The sequence below is a fragment of the Micropterus salmoides genome, unplaced genomic scaffold, assembly GCF_014851395.1.
Source record: "Micropterus salmoides isolate LMB-PRFRI ecotype aquatic unplaced genomic scaffold, ASM1485139v1 Ms_hic_scaffold_16, whole genome shotgun sequence".
Taxonomy (NCBI): Eukaryota; Metazoa; Chordata; class Actinopteri; order Centrarchiformes; family Centrarchidae; genus Micropterus; species Micropterus salmoides.
The window spans coordinates 31,756,425-31,767,809 of NW_024040707.1; the positions used below are offsets into that span (position 1 = coordinate 31,756,425).

Sequence of the window (11,385 nt, forward strand, 5' to 3'; positions counted from 1 at the left end):
AAACAAAAATGTTAAAACACAAAACATCTCTAAAAGCAGGTTATGACTGACGTGACTGACGTGACTTATGTAAAGAACCTTACAGTCATATATGTCATTTTTTTGGATTCATTGACAATGAACCTTTTTAGTTGTATAGTCTGTAAAAAAAACTACTGAAGTGCATGGAAACATTTTTCTTCACTCTATGAGGAGCGGTTTAGTAAACTGTTTGAATAAAAACATGTTTTTCAGCCTGTAACTGCTGTATTTGAATGTGTCAGTAGGTTCTAAAAAGAATAGAACTGAACTCAGCAGTGAGTTCTACAAATTATGATGCCACTGGTGTCATGAGAGGGGTCAGTGTGGATGTTTGATGGATTGTGGTCATTTCACCATTAGCACTGAGAGAGACAAACACATAGTTATTGAGTTATTTGAAGGAGACAGTTCTGAATAAAAAAAAAACAAACATTCAAGCTTGAAGTTTCATTCTCAACCTTGGAAATCCTAGACTGAGAAGATCTGACACTGAAAAATGTCATCGTGGTCAAACACAGATACCTCTGGTGCATCAGGTAAGACACAATTTTACATGATGCTGAATATATCTCCTATGAAAACAACACCAACTAAGAGCTCTAAAGTGTCACAATCTGTACAAGCTATCTGTATAAGAGAGGATTCTTTAAAAGTTAATGTTAAGAATATACCATACTATACAATTCTCATCCTCTCTTACCAAACCTATTACATTTGTATTCTTATATAAATAAATTAATTAATTGAAAAGGTAGGCAAATCATCAGTATTTGGTACATTTTTCTCCCTCACATGGTCCTCAAATGACAAACAAACAGTGAAGGACATGATTCATGGTTCAGCTGTGTGTTCGTTCATGATGTGTGTCTTCACAGACTAAATCCCCTGACTTCATATATTTTCTCTCCATGTTCACCATCTCTCCCCACAGTCCCGCTGACAGCACCTGAGATCCAGGCAGGTCAAACTCTGTTTGGCAGCTCTTCTGGTTACTCCATTCTGGAGTTTATTGGTGAAGGCTGCTTTGGTAAAGTAGCCAAGTGCCAGAATCTGGCAACAAACGAGAGAGTTGCTGTTAAGATCCTCAAGAGTGACACCGATTTTATCCAGGACACTGAGAAAGAGGTAGATGTTGGACTCTTTTTGAGTCGTATCCCTTGCTTAGAAGTTGTCTGCTGGATCAGTGTATGTTAACTTATGACATGTCCTTTCTCCCCAGGTGTCCATGTTAGAAATCATCAGTGTCCTGAATCCAGACCACACTAATGTGGTAAAGTTCTTTGAGCGGTTTGAACACATGGGACAGACCTGTCTAGCATTTGAGATGCTGGACAGGAATCTCTATGAGCTGCTCCAAGAACGAGACTGGAAACCACTGTCTCTGAAAGAGATCCGACCGATCTCAAAACAGGTGTGTATTATTTTGATATGGAACCAATACACCTAATACACAGCAGCACATGGGAAACTAAATCCCAAATTTGCCCTTCTTGTTTTGTCCTTGCAGCTGTTGGTGGCCTTAGATGCCCTGAAGAGTCTCGGTATCCTGCATACAGATATCAAACCAGAAAACATTTTGTTTGTCAACAAGCAGGCCCAGCCTATGAGGGTAAAATTAATAGACTTTGGCGAAGCTATTCCAGCCACCAAAATCCAGCCTGGGATGGAGCTTCAGCCGGTCGGATACAGGTGGGTTCATCCTGCACATCTGTTTACGGAGCTTTTGTCGTTCTCCTTTTTTTTTGAAAACTGAATCAAGTTCCATAAAATAGGCATCATTTACAAGATTTAGATTTTATACAGATAAAAGAACATAAGAGAAGAAAAGGGTTAAATCAGAATCAGAATGAGCTTTATGCCAAGTAATGTTTTACACATACGAGGAATTTGGTGATAAACGTAGACAAACATACAGTTGACATAAATAAACGTAGAAATATATAAATATGGAATAGACAATGCAAGTTATATAAGAATAATAAAAAGAATAGAGAAAAATAATGCAACTATTTGCAGAGAAAGAACAACATCGCAGATATTTACATGTTCATTATTCTGGGTTTGTGTTGTGCAGACGTAACGAATCGCAACGCAACGGAAGAGAGTATTGTGTACATAAATATATAAATTGACAATATAAAATATACAACAACAAAGATTAACAATTAACAACAAAAATGTGCTATGTGCCATGTTTGTGCATGATATTCGATATCATGCACAAACATGGCACATAGCACATTTTTGTTGTTAATTGTTAATAGTATTTACATGTGCAGAGACATCTGTATTATATGCAAGGGGGGAGTGTCAGTGGGGGACCTGGGCCTTGTTGATGAGGCTAGCTGCAGACAGGAAGAAACTGTTTTTGTGGCGAGAGGTTTTGGTCCAGATGGACTGCAGTGTCTTGCCAGAGGTGAGAGTCTGAAACAGTTTCTGACCGGGATGGGAAGGGTCATCTTTCCTACTCGCCTCAGAGTCCTGGAGGCGTACAGGTCCTAAAGTGATGGAAGATTGCAGCCAATCACCTTCTCTGCAGAGTGAATGATACGCTGCAGCCTGCCCTAGTACCTGGCAGTGGCAGCAGCATACCAGATGGTGATGGAGGATGTGAGAACGGACTCAATGATGGCGGTGTAGAAGTGCATCATCATTGTCTTTGCCAGGCTGAACTTCTTCAGCTACCACAAGAAGTACATCGTCTGCTGGGCCTTCTTGGTGAGGGAGGTGATGTGTTGACTTGGGAGTCACACAGGATGATGTCGGAGGCTGGGGCTGTGCTCTTTCTAAAATCCACGACCATCTCCACTGTCTTCAGTGCGTTGAGCTCCAGACTGTTCTGGCTACACCAGGTCACCAGATGAATCTTCCACCTGTAGGCGGACTCATCCCCATCAGACATGAGCCCAATGAGGGTGGTGTCGTGCAAACTTCAGGAGCTTGACGGACTGGTGACTGGAGGTGCAGCTGTTGGTGTACAGGGAGAAGAGAAGGGGGGAAAGAATGCAGCCTTGAGGGGAACCGGTGCTGATGGTCCTGGAATCAGAGACATGTTTTCCCAGCTTCATGTGCTGCTTCCTGTCCGTCAGGAAGTCAGTGATCCACCTGCAGATGGAGTCAGGCACTTTCAGCTGAGAGAGCTTGTCCTGCATCAGATGATGGTGTTGAAAGCAGAGCTGAAATCCACAAACAGGATCCTGGCGTAGGTTCCTGGGGAGTCCAGGTGCTGGAGGATGTAGTGAAGGGCCATGTTTGCTGCATCATCTACAGATGTTGGCTCTGTAGGCAAACTGTAGGGGGTCCAGGATGTGATGGATTTAAGGTGGGACAATACGAGGTGTTCAAAGAACATCATTACCACTAAAGTCAGGGCAACGGGTCTGTAGTCATTTAGTCCTGTGGTCCTTGGTTTTTTGACGCCCTTTAATAAAGCCATTCTGTTCTTCAGAAATAATAATAGGTAAAAAAAATTTAGCCAGTACCTTTACATCAACATTTAGAAAGGACAGAGGTCTCTAAGAGCACAGGAGGTGGGAACCTTATCAGGCTTTAAGAGAAGAGATGCTTGAGTGAGTGTGGGAGGTAGCAAACCACTTTCCAAGGATTCATTATACATCTGCAAAAGTAAAGGTGCCAATTTATCACAGAATTTCTTTAAAAAAAACCCTACAGTAAATCCATCTGGACCAGGGGCTTTATTTGACTGCATTGCTTTGGTAGAAAGCAGTAATTCTTCCAGGGAAAGAGGAGCATCCAAATCTTTCAGATGTGATCTAGTGATCTTTCCCGCAATCACTAGATCAATAGTAGGATTTAAATTTTTATCTGTTGGAAAATCTGATTTGTACAAAGTAAGATGTATTAATTTCCATAGGTTCTGTGACAGTTATACTAGAATAATTCTTAATTTGGGGTAGGAGGCGTGAGGTGGATTGCCGTTTTAACTGGTGTGCCAATAACTGATTTGCTTTATCGCCGTGCTCATAAATAGTACAACGAGTTAGTAATTGCAAACTCTCCGCGCTTTTGGATGAAATTAGATTGAACTTTGTCTGGAGATCAAGACACAAGGGTTAGATGCACACACAAGGTTCAAGGCTACTAATAGCTGACAAAACAGCCTGTCATTGTGTTTTTTATTGGAGTAGGAAGAGTATGAGATAATCTGTCCCCTGAGAAATGCTTTCAGTGACTTCCAAAGCAGTGAATATGATGTAGCCTCATTCTGATTAAAAGAGCCAACATTAAGGAATTAAGTCTCCAAAGCGGTGGTTATATTTATGTATGGATAGTTGGACATCGAAAAATAATGGAGCATGATCAAAAACTAGAATGGCTGAATAATCAGTGGAAACAACACAATGATTCATAGGCTACTATTATCTATAAAAAAGTAATCAATTCTTGAGTACAACTGATAAACCTGGAAGAAAAATGAAAACCTTTTGACTGACGGATAACACAGTGCCTACAAGTGTCAACCAAACCACTCTGATGATTGGGACCTAGTGCAGGGACTAGATTGGTCCAACACTGGGTCGAACACACAACTCAGATCACCTCCAAAAATTAACAAATGCGTGAAACGGCCTCGCACTGGCCACAGGAGATCGCTGTTGGCATGATCCTGTTTAAATCAATCTAAAATTGAAACCGTAATAACTAGAGCATTCATTCTTTTTGCAGTAGAAAGCTAAGGCCTCTGTCATTCGCGCTTGGCAGATGAGTGCCGCCAAAGGAGCAGCTAAGCAGGTCAATAGGAATATACAAAAAGATTGAGAAAAACACAAAGATTCAGTAGTTTAGCATAGTTAGCATATTTTAGTATAATTTAGTTAATAGTTAACACAGAAGACTTAACTATAACATGCTGTAGTAGTAGTAGTAGTTGCAGGAATTATGGACAGGGGTACAACATTTTTCAATTGCAATTTCAAAGAAGTTCTTTGTCATTAGCCTTATTGTGACCTAGATGGAGGAATTTGCTAATTCAGTGTTTTAGACTCAACCAGGCCATGCGTGCAAAAATATTTAATTACTCAATATGACTATAAAGCACAAAAGGTCAATACAGTTTTTTAAATCTTTCAAATTAGACTGTGACAGTGATGTCCCTCCTTTTAACTTAAAACAAGACAAGAAGAGAAAAAAATGCCCTTCAATGCTTGAATGATTAGAGAAAAGTAAAATCAAACATTGAAGAAATGACTGCAAAGCATTAAATCATAAAATCGAATTATGTGTGAACAAATAAACGTCATCTATCAAATTCAGTCTTGAGGACTACATTAATCAAAGTATTGGTCAAATATATGTACAAAACTGAAATACTGTAAAGAGTATATGGCTGTGTCAGCTGAAATTATGATAATAATAATATAAACAGAGATTTACCACATGCATAGCTTATTGTATTGCAACTGTATTTGTTATATTTCAAATATAATAGAATATAATGCAGTAAAGCTCTCAGGCACTCTGTGTTGCTTTTAGATATGTTTCTCCTATAGATAAACCTTTACAAGGTTACAAGGTAGGTTATTTGTCATTATACAACATAAGGTTGTTGTAGAACAAAACAAAACTTAACAGATTAATATACTAATATTTGAATACATAAATGTGTTAAATGTGTATTCAAATATTTTCTCATGTCATATCATCTGAGTCAGTACACATGTATGATTTAGTCTTTCCTCCTCTTTTTTCTTTGCCCTTGTTTGGGGAAGTAACCTCTTTAAATATGACCTTTTCTCTCCTCAATGAGAAATGAATTAATTTTAATTCAGTTAGAAACTCTGACTTAAATAGCTTCTGTGTTTCAGCAGCTTTTCAGCTCATGATCAAAACATTCTGCTCATTCAGAATCTCTCTCACATAGGGAGAAATTCAGTTTGATCGAAAATCTGCAGCAGCCCCTAAAAACACGTCCTACTCCATTGGTTGCTCAGCAGTGCTCCCCATTTTTCTTAACATCCATGTTGTTCTCTTGGTTCTCAAAGCTTGCCAACAGATTTCTCATCTTTGGCTCTTGTCTTCCATCCTCAGGGCTCCAGAAATTGCCCTAGGCCTGCCCTTCACAGAGGCTATAGATGTTTGGGGAGTTGGCTGCATCCTGGCCTTCCTCTACCTTGCTGAAAACCTCTTCCCTGTCGACTGTGACTATCAGATGGTAGGTCAGCTTCCTCAGACAAATATTCAGAACCAAGTAAAGACTTTATGCAGAATGATGTGATTCTGTATATTTTGTTTGCAGATGAAGTGCATGGTTGAGGTTCTGGGTCAGCCAGAGGACCACCTGCTCTGTGCTGGCAAATATACCCGGTACTTCTTCAGTGAGGAGGAGGCTGCTGACGGTCCAACTTGGAGGCTTATGGTAGCAACCATTTTTTTCTTTGTTTGAGTTGGATAAATCATTTTTCATAATCCTTTAAAATGGTTCTCATATATAGGCTATTTTGTTCCTTTAGGCGCCTGAAGAATATACAGCTGCCAACTGCGTGAAACCAGAGGAGCGTAACAGCTTCATTGACCTGCCCAGCTCTCTGGATGACCTGGTGAATGTAGGTGCTCAGTACTGTGTTGTATGAGTGACGACTGAATCAGTACTAGTTACTCATATGTCTCTCAGACGTAGGAGGCGGCTGGATCAATTGACATGAATTTGTTTCCAAATCCAGATCTATCCAGAATGGGATGCTGCTGAATTTGAGGACAGGAGGGCTTTTGTGGAACTCATGAAACGGCTGATGCATCTTGACGGGGATCAGAGAATCTCTCCCCATCAAGCTCTGGAGCACCCGTTCGTCACAATGTCCCACCTGATCGAGCACTCTGACAGCACAGCCTAGTAAGTGATCGTGTGTCTGTTCACACTGGTAGTAGACAACACATCATGTTGGATTGACTGATGGCTTTTATGACTGACTGGTTGATTTACTAATTGATTGTCAAACTTTATCCAGTCTAACCGTCTCCGAAACAATGATGGATGTCTGCCCAATAGAGGACTCAGCAGACAGGGTTAACACCCCTGCAGCTTCCAAAACTGACAGAGAGTCAGCTGCTGGGTTCTACGTCAGAGGTCTACTCTCTGCTTCCAGTGACAATGCTCCTCCCATCAGGTCATTTGATGGAACCAAAGCCACTGTCTCGTATGACGATGGTCCCACCACAGGGTCATCTGATGGAGTTCCAGTCAATTACTCCTATGACGAAGATCAAGCTGCCTGGTCTTCTGAAGGAGGACTACCTCCTTGCTCCTATGAATATCCAGCTGCCTGGTCTTTTGATGGAGTACTGCCTTCCTACTCCTATGAATATCCAGCTGCCTGGTTTTCTGAAGGACTACCTCCTTGCTCCTATGAAGATCCTGCTGTCTGGTCTTCTGATGGAGTACTGTCTCCCTACTCCTATGAATATCCAGCTGCCTGGTTTTCTGAAGGACTACCTCCTTGCTCCTATGAAGATCCAACTGCCTGGTCTTCTGATGGAGTACTGCCTCCCTACTCCTATGAATATCCAACTGCCTGGTTTTCTGAAGGAGGACTATCTCCTTGCTCCTATGAAGATCCAGCTGTCTGGGCTTCTGATGGAGTACTGCCTCCCTACTCCTATGAATATCCAGCTGCCTGGTTTTCTGAAGGACTACCTCCTTGCTCCTATGAAGGTCCAGCTGCCTGGTCTTCTGATGGAGTACTGCCTCCCTACTCCTATGAATATCCAGCTGCCTGGTTTTCTGAAGGACTACCTCCTTGCTCCTATGAAGATCCAGCTGCCTGGTCTTCTGATGGAGTACTGCCTCCCTACACCTATAAATATCCAGCTGCCTGGTTTTCTGAAGGACTACCTCCTTGCTCCTATGAAGATCCAGCTGCCTGGTTTTCTGAAGGACTACCTCCTTGCTCCTATGAAGATCCGGCTGCCTGGTCTTCTGATGGAGTACTGCCTCCCTACACCTATAAATATCCAGCTGCCTGGTTTTCTGAAGGACTACCTCCTTGCTCCTATGAAGATCCAGCTGCCTGGTTTTCTGAAGGACTACCTCCTTGCTCCTATGAAGATCCGGCTGCCTTCTCTTATGATGGAGGACTGCCTCCCTGCTCCTATGAATATCCAGCTGCCTGGTTTTCTGAAGGACTACCTCCTTGCTCCTATGAAGATCCAGCTGCCTGGTCTTCTGATGGAGTACTGCCTCCCTACTCCTATGAATATCCAGCTGCCTGGTTTTCTGAAGGACTACCTCCTTGCTCCTATGAAGATCCAGCTGCCTGGTCTTCTGATGGAGTACTGCCTCCCTACACCTATAAATATCCAGCTGCCTGGTTTTCTGAAGGACTACCTCCTTGCTCCTATGAAGATCCGGCTGTCTTGTCTTATGATGGAGGACTGCCTCCTTGCTCCTATAAAGATCCTACTGACTGGTCTTCTGATGGAGGACTGCCTCCCTGCTCCTATGAATATCCAGCTGTCTGGTTTTCTGAAGGAGGACTGCCTCCCTGCTCCTATGAAAATCCTGCTGCCTGGTCTTCTGATGGAGTACTGCCTCCCTACTCCTATGAATATCCAGCTGCCTGGTCTTCTGATGGAGTACTGCCTCCATACTCCTATGAAGATCCAGCTGCCTTGTCTTATGATGGAGGACTGCCTCCTTGCTCCTATAAAGATCCTACTGAATGGTCTTCTGAAGGAGGACTACCTCCCTGCTCCTATGAAGATCTTGTTGCCTGGTCTTCTGATGGAGTACTGCCTCTCTACTCCTATGAAGATCCAGCTGCCAGGTCTTTTAATGAAGGACTTTCTCCCTGCTCCTATGAATATTCAGCTGCCTGGTTTTCTGATGGAGTACTTCCTTGCTCCTATGAAGATCCAGCTGCCTTGTCTTATGATGGAGGACTGCCTCCTTGCTCCTATAAAGATCCTACTGACTGGTCTTCTGATGGAGGACTGCCTCCCTGCTCCTATGAAGATCCGGCTGCCTTGTCTTATGATAGAGGACTGCCTCTTTGCTCCTATAAAGATCCTACTGCCTGGTCTTCTGAAGGAGGACTACCTCCCCACTCCTATGAAGATCTTGTTGACTGGTCTTCTGATGGAGTACTGCCTATCTACTCCTATGAAGATCCAGCTGCCTGGTCTTTTGATGAAGGACTACCTCCCTGCTCCTATGAAGATCCAGCTGCCTGGTCTTCTGATGAAGGACTACCTCCCTGCTCCTATGAAGATCTAGCTGCCTGGTTTTCTGATGGAGTACTGCCTGCCTGCTCCTATGAAGAACCTGCTACCTGGTCTTTTAATGGAGTACTGCCTCCCTGCTCCATTGAAGATCCAGCTGCCTGGTCTTCTGATGGAGTACTGCCTCCCTACTCATATGAAGATCCAGCTGCCTTGTCGTATGATGGAGGACTGCCTCCTTACTCCTATATAGATCCTGCTGCCTGGTCTTCTGATGGAGGACTGCCTCCCTGCTCCTATGAAGATCCGGCTGCCTTGTCTTATGATGGAGGACTGCCTCTTTGCTCCTATAAAGATCCTACTGCCTGGTCTTCTGAAGGAGGACTACCTCCCCACTCCTATGAAGATCTTGTTGCCTGGTCTTCTGATGGAGTACTGCCTATCTACTCCTATGAAGATCCAGCTGCCTGGTCTTTTGATGAAGGACTACCTCCCTGCTCCTATGAAGATCCAGCTGCCTGGTCTTCTGATGAAGGACTACCTCCCTGCTCCTATGAAGATCTAGCTGCCTGGTTTTCTGATGGAGTACTGCCTGCCTGCTCCTACGAAGAACCTGCTACCTGGTCTTTTAATGGAGTACTGCCTCCCTGCTCCATTGAAGATCCAGCTGCCTGGTCTTCTGATGGAGTACTGCCTCCCTACTCATATGAAGATCCAGCTGCCTTGTCGTATGATGGAGGACTGCCTCCTTACTCCTATATAGATCCTGCTGCCTGGTCTTCTGATGGAGGACTACCTCCCTACCACTATGAAGATCCAGCTGCCTGGTCTTTTTATGAAGGACTGCCTCCCTGCTCCTTTGAAGATCCTGCTGCCTGGTTTTCTGATGGGGCTATGTCTCCCTACCACTATGAAGATCCAGCTGCCTGGTCTTTTTATGAAGGACTACCTCCCTGCTCCTTTGAAGATCCTGCTGCCTGGTTTTCTGATGGGGCTATGTCTCCCTACTACTATGAAGATCCTACTGCCTGGTCTTCTAATACAGGACTGCCTTCTTGTTCCTATGAAGATCCAGCTGCCTGGTCTTTTGATGGACTACCCCTCTGCTCCTATGAAGATACAGCTGCTGGATTTTCTGATGAAGGACCACCTCCCTGCTCTTATGAAGATTCAGCTTCCAGGTCTTCTGATGAAGGACTAAATCCCTGCTCCTATGAAGATCCAGCTACCTGGTCTTCTGATGAAGGACTAAATCCCTACTCCTATAAAGATCCAGTCACTGGGTCTTCTGAAAGAGGACTTCATCCCACCTCATATGAAGATTTAGCCGCCTGGTCTCCTGATGGAAGACTACCTCCCTGCTCCTGTGAAGATCCAGCTGCCTGGTCTTCTGATACAGGACTGCCTTCTTGTTCCTATGAAGATCCAGCTGCCTGGTCTTTCGATGAAGGACTACCCCTCTGCTCCTATGAAAATCCAGCTGCTGGGTTTTCTGAGGGAGAACCACCTCCCTGCTCTCATGAAGATTCAGCTGCCAGGTCTTCTGATGAAGGACTAAATCCCTGCACCTATGAAAATACAGCTGCCTGGTCTTCTGATGAAGGACTAAATCCCTGCACCTATGAAAATACAGCTGCCTGGTCTTCTGATGAAGGACTGCCCCTCTGCTCCTATGAAAATCCAGCTGCTGGGTTTTCTGAAGGAGAACTACCTCCCTGCTCTCATGAAGATTCAGCTGCCAGGTCTTCTGATGAAGGACTAAATCCCTGCACCTATGAAAATCCAGCTGCCTGGTCTTCTGATGAAGGACCACCTCCCTGCTCCTATAAAGATCCAGTCACCGGGTCTTCTGAAGGAGGACTTCATCCCACCTCCTATGAAGATTCAGCTGCCTGGTCTTCTGATGGAGGACTACCTCCCTGCTCCTATGAAGATCCAGCTGCCTGGTTTTCTTATGAAGGACCACCTCCCTGCTCTTATGAAGTTTCAGCTGCCGGGTCTTCTGAAGGAGGACTTCATCCCACCTCCAATGAAGATTCAGCTGCCTTGTCTTCTGATGGAGGACTACCTCCCTGCTCCTATGAAGATCCGGCTGCTTGGTCTTCTGATGAAGGACCACCTCCCTGCTCTTATGAAGATTCAGCTTCCGGGTCTTCTGATGAAGGACTAAATAACTGCTCCTATGAAGAA

General features: G+C 43.9%; 1 protein-coding gene across 1 annotated transcript; it reads left to right on the forward strand.

Moving 5' to 3' along the window:
* The first annotated feature begins 319 nt into the window (after positions 1-319).
* Positions 320-6,872, forward strand: LOC119905838 (homeodomain-interacting protein kinase 2-like). The gene is made up of 10 exons (XM_038723191.1): positions 320-557; positions 953-1,146; positions 1,241-1,432; positions 1,529-1,746; positions 2,688-2,739; positions 5,532-5,554; positions 6,070-6,193; positions 6,278-6,397; positions 6,492-6,584; positions 6,702-6,872. Exons 1-10 carry the CDS (start codon positions 518-520, stop codon positions 6,870-6,872), a joined length of 1,227 nt encoding a protein of 408 aa, XP_038579119.1. The 5' UTR covers positions 320-517.
* Positions 6,873-11,385: the final 4,513 nt, after the last annotated feature.

Bases quoted from the DNA above. Each gene is read 5' to 3' on its own strand.
- LOC119905838 (XM_038723191.1), top strand. From the start codon at position 518: ATGTCATCGTGGTCAAACACAGATACCTCTGGTGCATCAG. The intron at 6,398-6,491 runs GTAGCAACCATT...TTGTTCCTTTAG, and splicing joins GTCCAACTTGGAGGCTTATG to GCGCCTGAAGAATATACAGC. The intron at 6,585-6,701 runs GTAGGTGCTCAG...TTCCAAATCCAG, and splicing joins CTCTGGATGACCTGGTGAAT to ATCTATCCAGAATGGGATGC.